The sequence below is a fragment of the Mixophyes fleayi genome, chromosome 12 (assembly GCF_038048845.1).
Source record: "Mixophyes fleayi isolate aMixFle1 chromosome 12, aMixFle1.hap1, whole genome shotgun sequence".
NCBI classification, from domain to species: Eukaryota; Metazoa; Chordata; class Amphibia; order Anura; family Limnodynastidae; genus Mixophyes; species Mixophyes fleayi.
This window is the reverse complement of record NC_134413.1, coordinates 76832504-76854009: the sequence shown is the minus strand read 5'-3', so window position 1 is coordinate 76854009 and position 21506 is coordinate 76832504. Positions and strand designations below refer to the sequence as shown.

Genomic DNA, 21506 nt, shown 5'->3' with positions numbered 1-21506 from the left:
GAAGGACATTAGGGAGACTTTTGAGAAGTGTTTTTGGCCAATCCTGGATTAACAGAACCCAAACTCTCCCCCCACCCCCAAAACACCCATGCCGTGTAGCGCTCTACCGTGGCAGTTGTGCGCATCCCCCTTCTCCGTGATGTCGCTGTTCTTTTGTGAATTGATAGGCTGCATTCTGATGAATGGCGGTTCCGCCCACAAAATGGCTGTTTCCACAGCGCAGGTGATGGGCGTATTTTAAAAAACATTTTGCACAATTATCGGGTGGTCTCGTATTGTAGCTCGTTCCACATCTCTATAAATAAGTGGAAAGAAATCCAGCGCCCACCCTCAGCAGCCGACTGCAGCGCCTCCATGTTGGCAAGAGACTGGGACCCAGGTCTGCCTGTCTAGTGGGAGGAGCCACCATCCTAATATGATCACGCCCCTTTCTGCAGCTATGGAAGGAGATCCAAGAAGTTGCTGAACCGGGGGTCATGTGCGGAGTGCACTGACCAATGGGGAATCTCCTGCCCTATGCTCCAGGGGAATCAGCTGTCAGTCGGCCATCGGGAAACTGGGGCATCTCTCTAGCAACCCAGTTTGTGATTTTGGGGCATCCTTTTTATTTATTTATCTGCCTATTTATTTTTTTTTGCAGTTATTGTAACCAGTGTTGTTGTATTTAGAAGAAATGTATAATTGAACAGAGTCAGGTGGGGAAATAAGTTTATTACATACTTAGAAGATCCACAATAAAATCAATTACAGAATCTACTGCAAGCGAGCACTGTACAAACGGCACAGACCCTGGAGGTCAAAAATACCGACCTACAACATGAACTATAAAGACAATAACTAAACAAATATGCAAATATTTTTGTTGTTTATTTTATAAGTCTGTCCTCTAGGTGGCAGTGTCTGACATCTAGTATATAAATCAGACCAGATGCTGCTACTTGTAGCAGAAGGGTTTGTGCTAGGAGCAGATATGATGCACGCTACACATTGGATTACTAGATACAAAGCTTTCAGAGGCCGTGCAGTGAGTATCTTAATACTTTCTTATCTAACTTTTATCTCTTTACTCTGCTGCAGATCCACAGTGTACTGGCTGGCTTAGACTTATAGTTCCTCAACCGGTGGAGGTGTCAGAAATCTCTTGGCTTTGGGCTAGATTGTAAGCCTTCCAAAACAGCCAGCTTTGCACACTGGTCCATTGTAAACTACTTTCATGTACACCCTATAGAACGGTACAGAAATGCAGCACGGTGGCTCAGTGGTTAGCACTTCTGCCTCACAGCACTAGGGTCATGAGTTCAATTCCCGACCATGGTCTTATCTGTGAGGAATTTGTATGTTCTCCCCGTGTTTCCGTGGGTTTCCTCCGGGTGCTCTGGTTTCCTCCTACACTCCAAAAACATACTGGTAGGTTAATTGGCTATTAACAAATTGACCCTAATCTGTCTCTGTCTGTCTGTGTATGTGTGTTAGGGAATTTAGACTGTAAGCTCCAATGGGGCAGGGACTGATGTGAGCGAGTTCTCTGTACAGCGCTGCAGAATTAGTGGCGCTATATAAATAAATGATGATATCTTTCGTATATCCATCTTGTATCTATCCGTCTTTCTGTACAGATACGTTATATAAACGTATATTTGTATATAATTTTATAATTGTATCTCATCCACGACTACCAATATAACTTTGCTGCAATACACAATGCGTAGTGTGTCTTGCGCCAGCGCATCTCTGACGCTAACACCCGCCTGTGGTCGGCGAGGCGGGAGGAAAGGATTGTCCTAACATTAGCCGAGCTCGCTAACGTCATGTACACGCACAGGCGGCTCATGCTGACCTGCAGAAACACGTATATATATATATATCGGGTGCATATACTGCTGATGTGGGCGCATCTCACAGTGTTTATGTTTCTGCCTATGGGCGAGAAATACGCTATTTTTCTGTGCCCTGAGTAATTTACTCCCATTTTGCAATCAAATCGGCATCAGCCCCATAGTAGCTTATATACCATTGACACAATGTATTTCATAGGCTGGGCTGCAGGGCGCAATTAGCAAATATGTCCCATTGCTTTATGATCTTGAAGCCTCATAAATTGGTTTCTGTGCAGAGGGAGTTCTCTGGGCTCCGGGTTGTTGGGGTCGCCGGGAGACCTATATGACGATAAGAAAACCATTTAGACAAGTCTAAATTAAAAACGGCTCCCCACCGTCAATCGGACTTTATATTATTAAATGGCCCCTGTCACTGTTACTAAATCGATTTTTAGATGTTTTATCTGTCTGCAGTTCCCCCGTTGCTTCCTGTTATCTGGGAATTAGAGGGTTAAAATAAACAGGATCTATTGTAAGATTTTCAGTGACGCTGACTCCATGACTGTTGAGGCTCCGCTAGTCGGACAACTAGAGTAGCTTAAAAATTTAAAAACTGGTCTAAAATAGGTCAAATATCACCGGATTGGGGGCTGAGAACACGCTCACAATACGATGGGCAATAGACTCCGATTTGAACTTGTGGTTTTGTATTTTAGGTTTGTGGTTTATTTAAAATCAGTTTGGGGTGTTTTTGTTTGTTTTTATTTGTTTATATATTTTGTAAACCCTATTGAAATAGTATTTTTAATACAAATTTATTTAAGCATTTATTATACTGCCACAAAGTATCACATTTTTAGCTCAAACACGTGTGTAAACCAGATTTTTTTTTTTTTTAATCCTAATTTGGTTTGGAAATAAAGTTACAGGATATTTTGAAGTCACCCAATTTTTCTACTACTTTTTTTTACTAGATCGCTAAGGATTACAACAATGTTCTGAATTCCTGCAGCCACCTAGTGGCCAATCGGGATACTACAGTCTTACATGAGGCGTTCTATCCGTCCGATTGCTTTAAACTCACAGACAATTAACTTTCCATGAAAACTCTGAACACTAAAGATAGACTTGCAATTTTTCTTGCATTCACAGATAGTAAAACGAATACTATGAGGCAGGTTTGACCATAAACACATAATAACATAATATTGATAGGGATGGGATTGTGGTTAAGGAAAAGACAAGTTAGGTCAGATCTGGCCAACCTGCGGCTCTCCAGGTGTTGTGAAACTACAAGCCCCAGCATGCTTTGCTAGTAGATAGACCGCCGATAGCTGACAGAGCAGGGATTTGTAGCTTCACAAACACCTGGAGAGCCACGGTTGGCCAGATCTGCCTTAGAGGGTTAGGAGAGGTCAATGTATGTATCAGCCACAACATTAAAATCGCTGATAGGTGAAGTGAATAACATGGATTATCTGCTTACAATGGCACCTGTCAAGGGCTGGGATATATTAGGCAGCAAGTAAACAGTCAGTTCTTGAAGTTGATGTGCTGGAAGCAGGAAAAATGGATGTAAGGATCTGGGCGACTGTGACAAGGGCCAAATTGTGATGACCAGACGACTGGGTCAGAGCATCTCCAAAACGGCAGGTCTTGTGGGGTGTTCCCGGCATGCAGTGGTTAGTACCTACCAAAAGTGATCCATGAAAGGACAACCAGTGACAGAGTCATAGACGCCCAAGGCTCATTGATGCATGTGGGGAACGAAGGCTAGCCTGACTGGTCCAATCCCACAGAAGAGTTACTGTAGCACAGATTACTGAAGAAGTTAATTCTGGCTATGATAGAAAGGTGTCAGAACACACAGAGCATCACAGCTTGCTGCGTATGGGGCTGCATAGCCACAGACCAGTCAGAGTGCCCATGCTGACCCCTGTCCACCGTCTAAAGTGTCTAAAAAGGGCATGTGAGCGCCAGAGCTAGACCATGAAAGAAGGTGGCCTGGTCTGATGAATTGTGTTTTAATTTGCATCATTTGGATGACCGGGTGCGTCGTTTTCCTGGGCAAGAGATGGCACGAGGATGCACTATAGGAAGAAGACAAGCCGGCGGAGGCAGTGTGATGCTCTGAGCAATGTTCTGCTGGGAAACCTTGGGTCCTGGCCTTCATGTGGATGTTACTTTGACACTTACCACCTACCTAAACATTGTTACAACGGCATTCTCTGACGTCTGTGCCCTATCTCAGCAGGATAATGCGCTCTGCCACACTGCAAAAATCGTTTATGAATGGTTTGAGGAACATGACAAAGAGTTCAAGGCGTTGACTTGGCCTCCAAATTCCCCAGATCTCAATCCGATCAAAGCATCTGTGGGATGTGCTGGAAATACAAGTCCGAGCCATGGAGGTCCCACCTCGCAACTTACAGGACTTAAAGGATCTTCTGCTAACGTCTAGGTGGCAGATACCACAGGACACCTTCAGAGGTCTTGTGGAGTCCGTATCTCGGTGGGTCAGAGCTGTTTTGACGGCACAAGGGCGACCTACACAATATTAGGCAGGTGGTTTTAATATTGTGGCTGATGTGTGTGTGTATATTGTAATGTGTGTGTATATGTATATATGTGTAATATTGTTTTACTGTATATTGCCCATAAAATAAATAGATATGTATTCTTCTATTAAAAGGAAGCTCTATCATGAAAATACAATATAAATTTTAGTTGTGTCGTATTGCTAAAACTTAAAAATTAGCCTGGAACCCATCCAGCCATGAAGTGGTTAATTCTTATAACTATTTGTTACTTTAACTCTTTAGGACACTTACCTATTCACGTGGTGAATGCTGACTCAATGGCTAAGTGAAGTTTTACAATGTCAATGGCATTATAGAGACTCGGTTGTACAAACCAACGGTTGTATAGACACATACCGTGGTTGTTTTGTAATTATCTATTATATTACATGGAGCAATGGGTAATTACATTAAACTATCCATCCTATTGTTCTGTTTATACAGTAGTGTTATGGTTCCACCTTGTGGTAAGTCAGTGGTACTGCAGTTGGTAATAGAGTGCAGCACAAGAGGAATGTTATATATTGTCACCGTAGCATAATTCAGAAATGTTCTGTGTTAGCTTCACTGAGAATATTTTCAAATACTTTGTGTACACAGAATTATTTTTTTTGCTTACATAATAAAATGATTAGGGATATTCTAGGACATACGCACAATTATATGGTACAGTGCTACAAATGTAGGCTTCTGTTATCCTTATATCTTTGTAAGATAGATGTATGTAAGCTTAGAAATGATCTAATTCGGTGTAGTATATAATAGTACTTTGGAGACGTAATCTGTGGCACCATTGAGCAGTTTAGTGGCAAGTATTTGTACTGTGTTAGTGCCTAGGTCTGAAGGCAATGTGTAAATAGGATTGTTACAATGAAAAGAATGGCCTAGAATTAACTTTACTTCCACAGTTACAGGGTGTACAGCAGCTATGCCCCTGCCCCACCCCACCGCCTCACCTCCAGGCTTCATAGCCCCTGCACCCCCTACCTCACCTCCAGGCTTCATAGCCCCTGCACCCCCCCACCTCACCTCCAGGCTTCATAGCCCCTGCACCCCACCGCCTCACCTCCAGGCTTCATAGCCCCTGCACCCCCCACCTTACCTCCAGGCTTCATAGCCCCTGCACCCCCCCGCCTCACCTCCAGGCTTCATAGCCCCTGCACCCCCCACCTTACCTCCAGGCTTCATAGCCCCTGCACCCCCCCGCCTCACCTCCAGGCTTCATAGCCCCTGCACCCCCCCACCTCACCTCCAGGCTTCATAGCCCCTGCACCCCCCCGCCTCACCTCCAGGCTTCATAGCCCCTGCACCCCCCACCTCACCTCCAGGCTTCATAGCCCCTGCACCCCCCCGCCTCACCTCCAGGCTTCATAGCCCCTGCACCCCCCCGCCTCACCTCCAGGCTTCATAGCCCCTGCACCCCCCCACCTCACCTCCAGGCTTCATAGCCCCTGCACCCCACCGCCTCACCTCCAGGCTTCATAGCCCCTGCACCCCCCACCTTACCTCCAGGCTTCATAGCCCCTGCACCCCCCCGCCTCACCTCCAGGCTTCATAGCCCCTGCACCCCCCACCTTACCTCCAGGCTTCATAGCCCCTGCACCCCCCCGCCTCACCTCCAGGCTTCATAGCCCCTGCACCCCCCCGCCTCACCTCCAGGCTTCATAGCCCCTGCACCCCCCACCTCACCTCCAGGCTTCATAGCCCCTGCACCCCCCACCTTACCTCCAGGCTTCATAGCCCCTGCACCCCCCCGCCTCACCTCCAGGCTTCATAGCCCCTGCACCCCCCCGCCTCACCTCCAGGCTTCAAAGTCACGGCACCCCTTTAATTGGTGGCAGTTTGACCATTGTCTAAAATGTACCTATACCTCTAAAACTGAATCCACCTGGTATCTGCCTATAACCTTCTCTCTCGCCCCTCTCTGCTCTCTGCCTAGAACCCCCTCTCTCGCTCCCCTCTCTGTTCTATGCCTAGAAGCCCCTCTCTGCTTTCTGCCTAGAACTCTCTCTCTCGCCGCCCCTCTGCCTAGAACCCCTCTCTTCCCCCCCTGCCTAGATCCCCCTCTTTCGCCCACTCTCTGGTTTCTGCCTAGAACCCCCTCTCTCGCCCCCCCTCTCTGCTCTCTGCCTTCAACCCCCTCTCTCGCTCCCCCCTCTCTGCTCTCTGCCTAGAACCCCCTCTCTCGCCCCCCTCTCTGCCTAGAACCCCCTCTTTGCTCTCTGCCTAGAACTCCCTCTCTGTTCTCTGCCTAGAACCCTCTCTCTCGCCCCACCCCTTCCTCTGCTCTCTGCCTAGAACCCTCTCTACTTAGTAAATGTGTATAACCCTTGTTTATTATAAGGAATGATGTGCTCCCCACCATAAACTAATATAGATATTATATGTCTGAGTCTGATCTGTAATATGAATGTGATCTGGTCATAGAACTGCTCTGCTACTTCTCACATCCTTATTACATATATAACTTGGTGGCTTTCACAACCTAAAGGGCTAAACTTTGCACTTCTAGGCTACGGATGATTTTAATCCAACGGTAGGACAAAATATGAGGAAGGTATTGTCACATACATCCGCTGTCACTGATACTCAATGCAGTCCGCTAACTGGAACTATACCTTCCTGGTTCTATATCCAGTGTTCTATCATTTCTCTCTGTTGTACAATTAATCTTCTAATTACACACAACATATTTATATCGCTCATACAGGTGCAGGATCTACCAGATGACCTGTAATACCCATTAAAACTGCTAGTAGGGGGTGCGTTATTCTCTAATACCCATTATAACTAACAGTAGGGGGTGCGTTATTCCTTATAGTACACAAGTTTCTTAATGAACGTTGCAGTGATCACTGAAAATAATTAATGACGTCTCAACTGCTTCGTAATTTACTGGAGTTTATACATATTGTACTATCACTTGTGTAATATGTTGTACTGGTAGTTTATAAACATCCCTTGTTTCTAACAGACTGTTGGTTCTGTGAGTGGTTTTTACATCTAACTGTCTCTGCCGTCTATTTAATGGATGTGATTTGTGTCAGATTACGGTGGGGTGACGTACAGGAAACCTTTATCTGTTTTCCTTTTATCTTTTTGCTTCTGACATAAAGCTCAAATTAGTAGCTGTCTATAATATTCTCCATACAGTAAATATTAAGAACTCTCTCTAACTAATATCTACCTATAACTCTCTCTACCGAGCAACTATCCATAATTCTGTCTAACACGTAGCTGCCCACGTCCCTCTCCCCTCTCTCTCCAGATGCTGCCCACGTCCCCTCTCTCTCTCTCCCCAGACGCTGCCCATGTCCCCCCCTCTCTCTCTCTCTCTCTCTCTCCAGACGCTGCCCACGTCCCCCCCCTCTCTCTCTCTCTCTCTCTCTCTCTCTCTCTCCAGACGCTGCCCACGTCCCCCTCTCTATCTCTCTCTCCAGACGCTGCCCACATCCCCCTCTTTCTCTCTCTCCAGACGCTGCCCACGTCCCCCTCTTTCTCTCTCTCTCTCTCCAGACGCTGCCCACGTCCCCCTCTTTCTCTCTCTCTCTCCAGACGCTGCCCACCTCCCCCCCTCTCTCTCTCTCTCTCTCTCTTACCCCAGACGCTGCCCACGTCCCCCTCTCTCTCTCTCTCTCCAGACGCTGCCCACGTCCCCCTCTCTCTCTCTCCAGACGCTGCCCACGTCCCCCTATCTCTCTCTCTCTCTCTCTCTCTCTCCAGACGCTGCCCACGTCCCTCTCTCTCTCTTTCTCTCCAGACGCGGCCCATGTTCCCCCTCTCTCTCCAGACTCGGCCCACGTCCCCCTCTCTCTCTCTCTCTCCCCAGACGCTGCCCACGTCCCCCCTCTCTCTCTCCAGACGCTGCCCACGTCCCCCTCTCTATCTCTCTCTCCAGACGCTGCCCACGTCCCCCTCTTTCTCTCTCTCTCTCCAGACGCTATCCATAATTCTGTCTAACACGTAGCTGCCCACGTCCCTCTCCCCTCTCTCTCCAGATGCTGCCCACGTCCCCTCTCTCTCTCTCCCCAGACGCTGCCCATGTCCCCCCCTCTCTCTCTCTCTCTCTCTCTCTCCAGACGCTGCCCACGTCCCCCCCCCTCTCTCTCTCTCTCTCTCTCTCTCTCTCTCTCCAGACGCTGCCCACGTCCCCCTCTCTATCTCTCTCTCCAGACGCTGCCCACATCCCCCTCTTTCTCTCCAGACGCTGCCCACGTCCCCCTCTTTCTCTCTCTCTCTCCAGACGCTGCCCACGTCCCCCTCTTTCTCTCTCTCTCTCCAGACGCTGCCCACCTCCCCCCCTCTCTCTCTCTCTCTCTCTCTTACCCCAGACGCTGCCCACGTCCCCCTCTCTCTCTCTCTCTCCAGACGCTGCCCACGTCCCCCTCTCTCTCTCTCCAGACGCTGCCCACGTCCCCCTATCTCTCTCTCTCTCTCTCTCTCTCTCCAGACGCTGCCCACGTCCCTCTCTCTCTCTTTCTCTCCAGACGCGGCCCATGTTCCCCCTCTCTCTCCAGACTCGGCCCACGTCCCCCTCTCTCTCTCTCTCTCCCCAGACGCTGCCCACGTCCCCCCTCTCTCTCTCCAGACGCTGCCCACGTCCCCCTCTCTATCTCTCTCTCCAGACGCTGCCCACGTCCCCCTCTTTCTCTCTCTCTCTCCAGACGCTGCCCACGTCCCCCTCTTTCTCTCTCTCTCTCCAGACGCTGCCCACATCCCCCTCTTTCTCTCTCTCTCTCCAGACGCTGCCCACGTCCCCCTCTTTCTCTCTCTCTCTCCAGACGCTGCCCACCTCCCTCCCTCTCTCTCTCTCTCTTACCCCAGACGCTGCCCACGTCCCCCTCTCTCTCTCTCCCCATACGCTGCCCACATCCCCCTCTCTCTCTCTCTCTCCAGACGCGGCCCACGTCTCCCTCTCTCTCTCTCCAGACGCTGCCCACGTCCCCCTCTCTCTCTTTCTCTCTCCAGACGCTGCCCACGTCCCCCTCTCTTCCCAGTCGCTGTCTAATTGTTTGTTCTTCTTCTCTGCAGCTGCACATGATTCACTCAAAAACCAGCAACTTTTGGAGAATGAATGAAATCCACTTCCCTACAACGTAAATCACGGAGTCTGCTGACCAAGAGAATGATTCATACTCATCAAGACCTTCTCTTTTCTTCTCCGCAATAAAATGTTATGGATAAGCAAAAGTTACCCACGCACAGACATTTAGATATAAATGTATAGGTAGGTCAATGTCGCCAAGTTGCCAAAACAATTTGAACCATTATTCACCTAAAGCCCCTTATAGTGCTGTATTGTATATAATATATATATATATATATATATAATATACAAGTTAACCCGTGCATGATACTCATGCATTCTAGTCAAACCAAGCTACTTAAGGTGTTAAAAAGGTTCTTGTCATGCATTTGGGCCATAGCCCAGGCCTCAACCACCAACCACTCCCCACTGTCACCCCCGGCAACCACCAACCACTCCCAACTGTCACCCCCGGCAACCACCAACCACTCCCAACTGTCACTCCCGGCAACCACCAACCACTCCCCACTGTCACTTCTCCTTCAAGAAATATATATATATTTTTTAAAAATCTTTATAAACACTTTTAACAATTAACAAATGAAATCAACAAATTAAAAACATCTCAGTATACCAAATTTCAGCCCTTTCTGAATTTTTTTCCCCACACACACTAAGAATTTAGTAGGTCAGTGTATAACTCCGCCCAGCTTGGTTTTATTTTTTCCACACACAGACTAACACACGCCACTAAGCATTTATATTATAGATATAATATAAAGCCTTCTCTAGGAAAATTAATATACTGAACAATGGTAAACATGACTATGAATGACCTCTGGCTGCTCAGACTGAAGCCAGTATGGTTGGGGTGCATCCATAAAGCGGTGACCTACCATTCGCCCTTCCCCAACTAGTAGAACTATGATGGTTCCACGCCACCGTCTTCAGCAATTTGGCAGAGCTCACCCCCCCCCACCAGTGATTAGCGATTCCTGCCCAGGTATTGGCAACCAGGAACAGTTCAAACTGAAATGCATCGTACCAGTCTCTAACCCTGGTATTAATTGGGCAGAGTGCTGTTTGAACCTTTGTTGGCTGCCAACACAAGAAGAGATCCGGTACTGGTGGGATTGCGTTCTCCTGAACTGGGGGGGAAGTCTTTGTCGCTGTGCCCCCAAACTTCTACTGGTTATGTACAAATTAGTTGTCTTTTAAATACATTTCAAGAATGAAAAACTTCCTATAAACACAAATGCCACAAGACGCAGAGAGGAAAACAAACTAAAGATTTAGGTCCAACGTGTCAAAAAGAAGGAAGGAAATTCATTACATATCGAAATATGTAGTTCACGTCCTGTTTATTTTACTAGTTAATATCAATTTGCTTAAGAATGTTCTGTTAAATGGGGCTTAAACAATATATTTTAGCATCTTTTGAATTGCTGTCCTTAGTGAAATTGTGATAGTTTTAACTGTTTTTTTTTCATCTTGTTACCTTAGTGTTTCTTTTATGTGTTTGGGATTTTTTTTTTAATTATTGCAATTCATTAAAAGTTTGTTTGAGTTAGGTTTTGTTAAAGGACCCCTGAACCTGAAATTTTCAGCTGTAAACTATGAAGATAAAATGCATGAACAGTGAGATTATCCTGCAGCTCTGTTTTTTTTATTTTTTTTATCATTTTTATTTTTGCAAGGTCAGATAACATTCTAACCAACATGCAGAGAAAACGAGCATATAAATGAGTAGAGAGCATGAGATACGACCAGCGTATTGTCATAGTTATTCAATGCAGAGGAGTCAAGCTACATACATATATATATATATATATATATACACATACATACAAGGCCATCAACAAAGCTGCACCAACATACATCTCCTCTCTTGTCTCAAAATATCTCCCAACTCGCCAACTCCGTTCTTCACTAGATCTGCGTCTCTCATCCACCCTCATTACATCCTCCCATTCCCGGTTACAGGACTTCTTTCGGGCTGCACCCACTCTATGGAATTCTCTCCCTCACACAATAAGACTCTCCTCTGGTCTACAAACTTTCAAGCGTTCTTTGAAAACCCACCTTTTCAGACAAGCTTATACTATTCCTCAACCACCCTCTTAACCTCACTACATTACCCTATTACCACCCGTTACATAATTTCACACAAGACAACTACCCCTTGACCAACATTGTTGTGTGACGGGATCATTTAGCTTATGAATCACTTTTACCTTTACAGTCTGGCTGGGCCAAAATGCAAAATGTAGACTTAACTTCATGTGTCAAACTCCCATTGTCCCATAAATTGTAAGCTTGCGAGAAGGGCCTTCTCACCTCTTTGTCTGTTTTACCCAGTTTGTTTATTAGTCCCCAATTGTAAAGCACTACGGAATATGTTGGCGCTATATAAATGATGATGATATATTGATATTGACCAAGGATTTTTTTTTTTTAAAAAGTGAGAGAGAAGAAAGACATGAAAGAAAGAAATGAGGCAGGGAGTAAAGAAGAGAAGCTAGATCATAGTAGAGTAGGCAGGAAGGGAAGAGTGGGAGAGGAAGGGCAAATGGGAGAAGGATGGACTGAAGGAGGTATAATGTCAAGTGAAAGGAGAAAAAGACTGAAAGAACGAGAGCTATGAGTTCGAAAGATTTAGATGACCTCCTATTAATGATGCTAGTCATGTACTCCAAGTGCTGGACTTGCCACACTTTATTAATAATAGCCTGGAGCGAAGGTGGCGACTGCTGCCGCCAGTCTGCTGCCATTCGGCAGGCAGCTGCCGACAAGAAATGTCGAGCCGGCTTTTTCTGATGCCGAGTCGCCGCGGGCGCCTCCAAGGGTAGGAGGAAAAATTTAGGTTCTAAAGGTACGGTTATATGGAGCACCGATTGGATCAGCTGTTTAACCTCGGAAGAAAAACTTGTCAATTTGGGACAAGTCCACCATATATGGATAAAGTTACCTTCATGGGAGCACCAACGCCAACAGTGATCAGAAGAGTCTGGGAGGATTTTATGACTTCGGGAGGGGACATAGTACCATCGGTACAGTACCTTGTAGACCTTCTCTTTTATTTTAACACAGATTGAACTAGAGTCTGCATTTTCATAGATCTCTGACCATTCTTCGCTCAAAAGAGATTCACCAAAATCACGCTCCCAGGCCAGTTCATGTGAGTCTCTAAGGTCTGAAGTAGGCTGGGTGAGTTCGTAGTACAGTGTGGAAATGAGACCTTTCGTAGAAGACTGGCGGAAACAAAGATTTTCAAACGTAAAGGCACGGGAAGAGAGGCGAGTTTTAGCTGTGTGGGGAAAATGACGGAGCTGGAGGTATTGGTAGAAAAATTTAGAGGGAATATGCATTCGAGATTGAATGTCAGTAAATGAAGGAAACGTTGCCGTGGAGGTGAGATCGTTTAAAAATCGGACCCATCTCGAGGTCCATGGGGAGAACACTTTGGGAGAAAGGCCCGGAGGGAAGTTAGAGGAGCTAAATTAAGGTATTGGTGGAGAGGGATGGGGGGGGAGAGACCAAATTTCTGAGAGGATTAGTCCCAAACCACCAGGGAGTGTGAAATGACCGGATAAAGTAAGGCACATTTTGGGCGACAAGCCCGTGGGAGCCATAGGAGAGCGGATAGAGAGAGCATACCCAGACTTTCGGCCTCAATTTCGACCTAGACGCTAGAGGGTGCTGAACTAGATCAGAGAACGCATTGAGCAAGTTGGGCGGAGAGGTAGTAGCGTTGAAAATCAGGGATTCCCAATCCCCCTCCCCGCGTGGTCCTCAGTAGTAGCTTAAAACGGACTTAGGGGCGCTTACCAGACCAAATAAATTTAGACACGTGAAAATGGAGGAAAACATAAGGGGGACACGGATGGGAAGGGTTTGAAAAAGATAAAGGAGCCTAGGGAGTATATTCCTCTTTACCGCATTAATACGACCTATCCAAGAAATGTATAGTTGCAACCATGTACTGAGATCCGACTTGAGCAAAAATGCGAGGAAAGTTAGCCTGAAAAAGCTGGTGGAGATGTAGAAAGAATTACCCCGAGATACTTAATTTTTTTAAAGACGTGAGTTGAATGGGACGAACCTTCGAGTAACAGTTTGTCAGCAGGGAAAACGTAAAAATCCAGGACTTCTGTCTTATCAGTGTTAACCTTATATCCTGAGAAGTGCCCATAGATATCATGTTCATCCAAGAGAGGAGGAACGGAAGAAGTCGGGTTAGCAATAGTCAACAGAACATCATCTGCATATAGAGCTATCTTATGAGAAGAACTACCCACCGGAATACCTGCTATCTGCTGATTAGCCCGGATTCTAGCTGCTAATGGTTCTATAATAAGGGCAAAAATGAGTGGAGAGAGGGGGCAACCCTGTCGCGTGCCGTTGGCAATAGTAAAGGGAGCCGAGATCAGACCATTTGCGGATATTGTGGCCGACGGGGAGCGGTACAGGGCTGAGATGCCAGTAATACATTTACCAAAAAAAAACATCGCTCCCAACACCCTGCCCATAAACAACCAGGAAATGTGATCAAACGCTTTCTCAGCGTCGAGCGACATAAGTAGGGATGGGAGCTTACCACTGTGGATTGTATGAATCGATCATTTGTTCTCCTAGTGTTGTCAGGGGCTTGACACCCCGGAATAAACCCCACCTGGTCGGGATGGACGAGGGAGGGGAGGAGGGGGTTCAGTCTGGAGGCCAAAATTTTTGCATAAATTTTAAGGTCTATATTAAGGAGGGATATTGGCCTGTAAATAGAGCAAAGGGAGGGGTCCTTCCCTGGCTTCGGAATAACAATGATATTAGCTCTAATAGTGGCAGTATCAAATGTGGCTCCTCCTAAGATCTCATTAAAGAAGGATGTCAAATGGGGCCCCAGAACCGCAGCAAACTTCTTATAATATTGTGGGGTAAAGCCGTCAGGGCCTGGAGCTGAATAGGCTTTTAGGGATTTGATGGGCGCCAATACCTCAGTCAGAGTAATGTCCGCATTCTGAGATTCTAGGTGGAGCGGAGTAATCCTGGGGAGAGGGGTGGTGGCTAAATACTCATCTAATGTAGGCACTGGGTGGACTCTTTGAGGGGGAGATGGCGGGGATAGGTTGTAAAGAGAGGAGTAAAAGTCCCGAAATGTCTGAACTATCGCCGTGGGGTCATATGGGACAGCGTCTGTTTGTGAGCAATAGAATTTATCCATGTAGGGCAATCTTCCGGAGCTTTCTAGCTACCACAGAATCTACTATATCAGTTTTATCATAGTACCTTTGTTGAAGTTTTTGCATGGTAATAGCAGCCCTGTGTGAAAGGAGGGTGTTAAGTTGGCCTTTCAGTGAAGTAATTTGAGTGAGTAGGGCAGGGTCATGGAGGGACTGGTGAGGCTATTTAACGTTCTAAAAATGATAACTCTTCCTTAGCTTTTCTCTTGGAGGCCACAGTCAAGTTAATCAAATGACCACGGATAGTGTCTTTACGTGTCTCCCAAATAATACTTGGGGGAACATCCAAAGTAGAGTGATCTTGGAAGTAATTGGATATTGAATTGTTAAGATCTAAAAGGGTTGACTGATTGAGCAGGAGGGAGTCGTCTAGGCACCACTTGGCCCGATGTGATGATGTTTTGAGGAGGTCTAAAATAAGGAACACCCCCGAATGATCAGTCCAGGAGTGCGGGGTAATGCCCGCCTGAGTCACATAAGGAGTAAGTGAGATACATGTAACATGTCTATGCGGGAGTACAAGTGGTGGGGGGCAGAGTAGTGGGTATAATCCCTAGCATCAGAGTTGCAGAGTCACCAGGAATCATACATGCGGTGATGTGTGAGCAATGTGACTAGAGAGGTCGATTCTAAAGAAATGGGAGAGCCCCGCCGGGAGGAGGAAGGGAAGGACCTGTCCAGGGTCGGTTCAAGAGTCACATTAAAGTCACCACCCATTATCACATGGCCATGCGCCAACCTCTCAATGCATTTAAAGAGTCTAATAAAAAAGGCTTTGGGTTAGGGGCATAGACCGAAACCAGAGTTACAGGGGCAGATCGAAGGGTAGCTCCTACTAATATACTAATATCGGGCGTTTACGAGGAGTGGTAAGTCCGTTGACATTGATCGAGAAGATTTTTAGGACCATGGTTCTGGAAGAATGCTTGACTAATAATGGGGCAAAAAGAGATAAGTTATTAATCCGTCCTTGAGAGAAGATAAGGGAAGAGGTGATAAAAAGAGAGTGGAGAGCAAAAGAAGGAAAAAGAAAAGAAGTGGAAATCCCAATTGGGCGCAAACCCTGTGTAAAAGGAACCCAGAAGGGGTTTAATAACATAGTGAAATTTGAATACAAATAAAAGGGTGCGTAGGTGGGTGGTCCTGTGTATGACATGAAGTAAGATCAGGACCATAGACCCAAAGAAGAGTCTTAAAGTAAAAATAGAACAATGTTAACTTAACCGATAAACAGTGTACATCAACAACAACATATCAGCACTAAAACTTTAAAATTCTATACATTTAGGGAAAGGAAAGGGGGAAGGAGGAAGGGGGGTGGTGGTGGTGGGGGGGGGGGGGGGGGTCAGGGATCACCTCTCCATGAAAAATCAAAAGAGCTCATAGCAGCGACAGATTAAACCAAATTAAACGCAATAATAAATAGATACCACTATAAATATACTAATAATCTAGTAACATGGATAAGCTAATGTAACTATAGATGAAAACAAGGAACTCAGGGCTCCAACCCGTGTAGGTAGTCCATCTGTGAAGATAAAACATATGGAAAGCAAATAACATTTACAGACACGTCGTGCTGGGCTAGCATCTCGAGCCTTGCGGCGGGAGGAACAGGACCAGTCTGGCCGTGGGGGCGCTGATTGTTGAGCCTTCGGAGAGCCGGTCCGTGAGGCAGTCATCACGGGGGGAATGTCCAGTTTAGCCAATAATTCCTGTCCTTGATCCAATGTTTTGATGAATGGGATGAATTGGCTGCAAACACCTGAAGTTGGAATGGTTAGCACCAACGATACCAGATACTATGCTGCCGTAGAGTCCTAGTTAGAGGCTGTAGATCTCTCCGTTTCTGAATCGTGGAGAGAGCAAGATCCTGAAAGAGTTGAATATCTTCCTGCAGCTCTGTTAAAGAATTAAAGTACCACCTCCCCACTATATTAGAGACAGCTGAATCTCCTCCCACAACTTTAGAACAGTGGGAGGAGCTTCAGCTGATCCAGGTTAAAAAAAAATAATAAGCAAAGAGTGGGTTGCTATGACATCACAGTCCCTGCCCATGTGCATGAATCAACCAATCCACACTGAACATTTCTGCAATGCAAGGCTGGCCAGCTGTCAGTCACTCACTGCCTGTGCAGGTAGAGAAGCCACTCCCCCTAACCTGGCAACTTGCTGCAGAGTAGAGAAAGAGTTGACATATTTAATTAATTAGCCCTTTAAGGGTCTTTATGTGTTTTTTTGTCTGTTATGGGTAAGAATGTAATTCTTATAATGTATTTTTTTAATGTAAATAATGTTTATTGGTGTATTTGAAATCAGTCTATGTAACTTATTTATTTGCTTAATAAATTACTTAATAATAATTGCTTAATAATTATCAGGAACAAATTTTCATATTCAGGTCACGATTAAATAATTCTAATAACATTCCAAGAGGATTTAAAGAAGATAGAAAGTTTGACTACTCTTCGGACTGGTTATGGCATTATATAGACCATGTAAATACATTATACAACTGCAGAATCACATTGTAATATACAATACTGCAGCCTATCACTGTCAGCGTTTATAGTCACCATTCTCCAAATTAATAACAAACAGAAAGGTATTTGAAATTGAGATTCAACATCAAAAGCACCCCCTGGTTGTGTCCACCCCTTCCATTGTGATGTGGCCACACCCCCATCGTGCAGCAGCCAGCCCCTCCCCGTGTCCCAAGGCCTCTTTACCCAAATATTGGGAGGTATGCAATTATATCAATCAGTAACTAAACGGTAGACCAAACCAAATCTACGTACTTCAATTGATGATGGTGAAGGTAGCAAAGAGAATCCCAATGACCGCAACACATGGAATTGCTATCATTGCTCTGTTTCTATCACCTGTTCGTCCTGAAAGAAGAAAATCACAGTTTTCAATGCTCACCTTTATATCTGCAGGAATAATGTGCACAGTAAAATTGCCCATTGAAGGCTGGGAGGGGGTGCAGTCGGTCTATACCATCCAATATTAAAGAACAACAGGATAAAATTGTCCCAGACCCCGATCCATCCAAGTCACACCCTAGAAGCCCCGCCTCTGCCTCCAAGCCACGCCTCTGTCTCACCCAACCAACCCCCCTTTACAGTAAACAATCCCCTTTTCCAGCTGTGAATATTTGAGCTGCCCCATCAACAACAGGAGAGTCGAAAATGGGGTTTGGGTTACGAAATGGCCACCTCCACCATGTGTAGGTGATGGGTAAACGTTAACGGTCCCATTTGCAGATGCAATATGGATGCCAGACAGGGCGACAGCCATTGCCCTTCAGATAAACACGTTGTTTATGTCATAATTACCGTCATGGTAGTCCCAGGGGGTGACAGATTTGGAGCTGGTACTGACGCAGTTCTGTGCTGTGCAGGTGTAGACGACGCTTGGATCCGGGGCCGATACATACAGGACATGACCGATCACATTGATGTCACTTCCGGCAGAGCTGCTCCATGTGATATTTACGTGTGATCTATCCACTCTACAGGTAAAAGTCATATTACACGGCTCCTTACTGGTAACATTGTGCTCGATGTGGATATCGTCCTCTGATATATTCTCTGCGGGAACCAATAACAAACGCATAACGTTACGCGCAGGATATATATTGCTATAGTATAAGAAAGTTCAGATATGAACCATGAATGTAAAATACGCTGTTCACAGTTACCCTGGCTTTACACAGAAGCTTGGTTACATAGTAAAGTAATCCCTTTCCACTCCGGTACCGAGCTGAGGCTGCTCCCACATGTCTAGGACCGGGTCCAAATGGAATCTGGTGCAGCTGAATAAGAAAGCTGACTCTGCAGTCATTTGAGCTGCTGTAACATGCCACATGTATAGGAAACAGCCAATCCACGCAGTGCCTTCAGCAAAGCAAGTCTGCCGAGCTGTCAGTCAGTCTCTATCTGCCCGCGAGAGAAGCAACTCCCTCATAACACCCCCACTTGCTGCAGAGAAGTGGAAGACGGCATGCTAGACTTATTTATAAACACTCTCTTATTTTATATATATTATTATTTAGTTCAGTAATACATGACCCTATATATATATAATCCTGTCAAAATCTGGCTTTACTTGATTCTTAATATTAAAAATGTCACTGAATATCTCTTCTACCATGTAACAGTTTTCTCTTATAGCTTCTAAATAGAGATGACAGAATTTGCTCCAACACCAACATTTCATCACATAACGTGACCATTAAGTCTTCTGTAAGGACGTAAATTTGAAAGGGGGTTGGGTCATATATTCGCTGGAATGTCTGTCAGACTGTCGAATTTTGGTGAATCCTCCCGGACTCTTGGCAGAATAGGACACCCATCTGAATTCCGCTTCATTTTAGCCTGAAGCGGGCGGAGTCCTTGATAATACGAATCTAGCGATCGTAGCCCCACTTCCTCTGACATGTCATTGCGCAGTGAGGGAAGTTGACCGTGTTGATGCAAATCTCGTTACCAGACCCACCCATAATTGTCCCTCGGATCTCTGCTCTGAAATTAGCTAATTAAGGTGTCGCTTGTCAATTTTTTTTTTAATTCCGAGAGTAAGAATGTTAAATGGTCTGTAGTAAAGCACACCCTGTCTATAAGTTTCATCGCAATAGAGCGTACAGTTATATACACACATACCATTCAGCTGTACAACTAAGCCCTTCTCTTTCTGTCTTGCTAGCATGGCATAAGCCTTATTATAATGAGGAATGGTGTGGGCTATCACGTGGGCTGAGAATCGTCTGTCACTAGTCTTGTGAGCGTTCACAGCTGATAAAGCACTGAAAAAACACTCCCAGCGGTTAGATGTTGTCACATGTGTTTGAGGCGGACACTGAGAATTCTCCCTGGCTGGTCCAATGTACAAACAAGCACAACGGTTATGGTTTTCAACCCTCTACGGTCTTTAGATTGTAAGCTCTAAAGAGCACGGCCCTCCCGCCTCCCATTCCATGTTTTCTTACTGTATATATCATTACATCTTCTGTCACCCAATATGTAAGGATAACTTACTGCACACCTGGAGATCATAACGTATTGTACACGTCTCTCCTCCTGGAGTGTTTCGCCTCACACTTGCTGTGTAGATTCCTCTGTCTTTCTGCTTCAGGTCGTTTATAATTAAGGAACCGTCAGGAGTTGTACCTAGCTTTCCTTTGTATCGGTCTCCTCTAACTTGTATGTCCTTTCCTGCTTCCGTTGTAGCGATGTGATTTCCACCATAAGTCCAAGAGACATCCTTAATTGCATCCATATTTAACTGTAGAATGGCTCTTTCACCAACGGCACCATAGGTTAGTCTTCTCTCCACTCCAACGTCTCTACACAATGCCACTAACAGAGAGTTGAAACAGGTTATAGTAACTGTTTGGTTGAAAGAGAAATCTCTGTGTAAAAAACTACCCCATATCTGTCCTCCCCTTCGCCTCCAAAATACTCGAGCGGCTTGTCTACAACCGCCTGACTCGCTGCCTCTCTGATGACTCCCTCCTCGATCTTCTTTAATCTGGCTTCAGCCTCCTCCACTCTACTAAAACTGCCCTGACCAAAGTTACCAATGATCTACAACCGACCAAGCCCAAGGGCCACTTCATTCTGCTCATCCTCTTGAAACTCTCTGTGGCCTTTGACACTGTGTATCACCCCCTCCTATTGTGCACCCTTGGCCTTTCTGACACTGTCCACTGTTCTTTTTGTTCACCACCTACCAGTCCAATGGCTCTATCTCTGGCTCCACCTCCTTATTCCTGCTTCCCATAGTCCCTCGTGGCTCCAGCCTTGGCCCTCTGCACTTTTCACTGCATACCTCCTCCCTGGATGAACTCATCAGTTCCTTTGGCCTCAAGTATCACCTCTATGCAGACAACAACCAACTCTATCTTTTCATCTCCTAATCTCCTCCTGGATGCCCCAATGTTTTCTTAAACTTAACATGGCCAAAACAACTAATTTTCTTACTCTCAAGAGTCTCCTCCCCTCCCAACATCTCCATCTATTTCCTCTCGCAAGCCCGGTGCATGGCATCATTCCTGACTCCTCTCCTCCTTCATACCCCACATCCAATCTCTTGCCCAGTCGCGTCGCTTCCAAATCCGCAACATCGTCCATATCAGACGCTTCTTACTCCACAATGCCACCAAAACTCTAAGCCCCTTCACTTATCATTTCTAGCCTTGATTACCGTATCCTTCTCCTTACTGGCCTCCCCCGCTCCTGTCTAGCTCCTCTTCAATCTATATACTCTTTTGATGCTCCACTTCTGCCTCTATTCTCTGCCGAGTTTTACATTGGCTCCCCTAGAGACTCCTGTTCAAACTCCTCACCCTCACCTACAAAGCCCTCTCGAACACCACTGCTCCCTATCTCTCCAACCTCATCTCCATCCATACTCCCTCTCGCTCACTCCGATAGGTCAATGACAGTCGCCTCACTTTCCCTCTGGTATCCATGTCTCACTCCAGCATCCAAGATGTCTCCTGAGTTGCCCCCACCTCTGAAACGACTTCCCTCTTGCGAATAGGGCCCTCTTTCCTCCTGTTCTCCTCTTTGCATTACCTATGCCTTCTTCACGCCAGCCATGTTTTGCCCCTCCTCTCTGGGCTCTCTGCCCTCGTTCTCAACATCTCCCTTGTCTTCCCACCTGAATCATTGGCTCTGATCCTGCTTGCTGCGCCAAATGCTCATGGGCACAGGTTTCAGTTTGCACTGAATCATCCCCTCACCTCTCCTCTTTGCTTCTTTTTGTTATAGTATGCGGCTTACCCCTTTGCACCTCATTGCCCAGTGTGGTTTCTAGTAGCTGTGTCATGATTTGTATTGCA

General features: G+C 46.0%; 1 protein-coding gene across 3 annotated transcripts in view; it reads right to left on the bottom strand.

Moving 5' to 3' along the window:
• Window positions 1-1580: 1580 nt before the first annotated feature.
• Window positions 1581-21506, bottom strand: part of LOC142108767 (SLAM family member 5-like) — a 34206-nt gene continuing 14280 nt past the window's right edge. The window contains exons 3-6 of one of the 3 annotated variants that reach the window (XM_075192624.1): window positions 19699-20019; window positions 17998-18252; window positions 17458-17550; window positions 1581-2156 (exon numbers count right to left, since the gene is read on the bottom strand). In XM_075192624.1, the coding sequence (XP_075048725.1) occupies window positions 17459-17550; window positions 17998-18252; window positions 19699-20019 (668 nt within the window). In that variant the 3' untranslated portion in view covers window positions 1581-2156; window position 17458. Of the gene's footprint in view, window positions 2157-16000; window positions 16533-17457; window positions 17551-17997; window positions 18253-19698; window positions 20020-21506 lie in introns of those variants that run through there. The other 2 variants (XM_075192622.1, XM_075192623.1) reach the window with 2 other exon arrangements.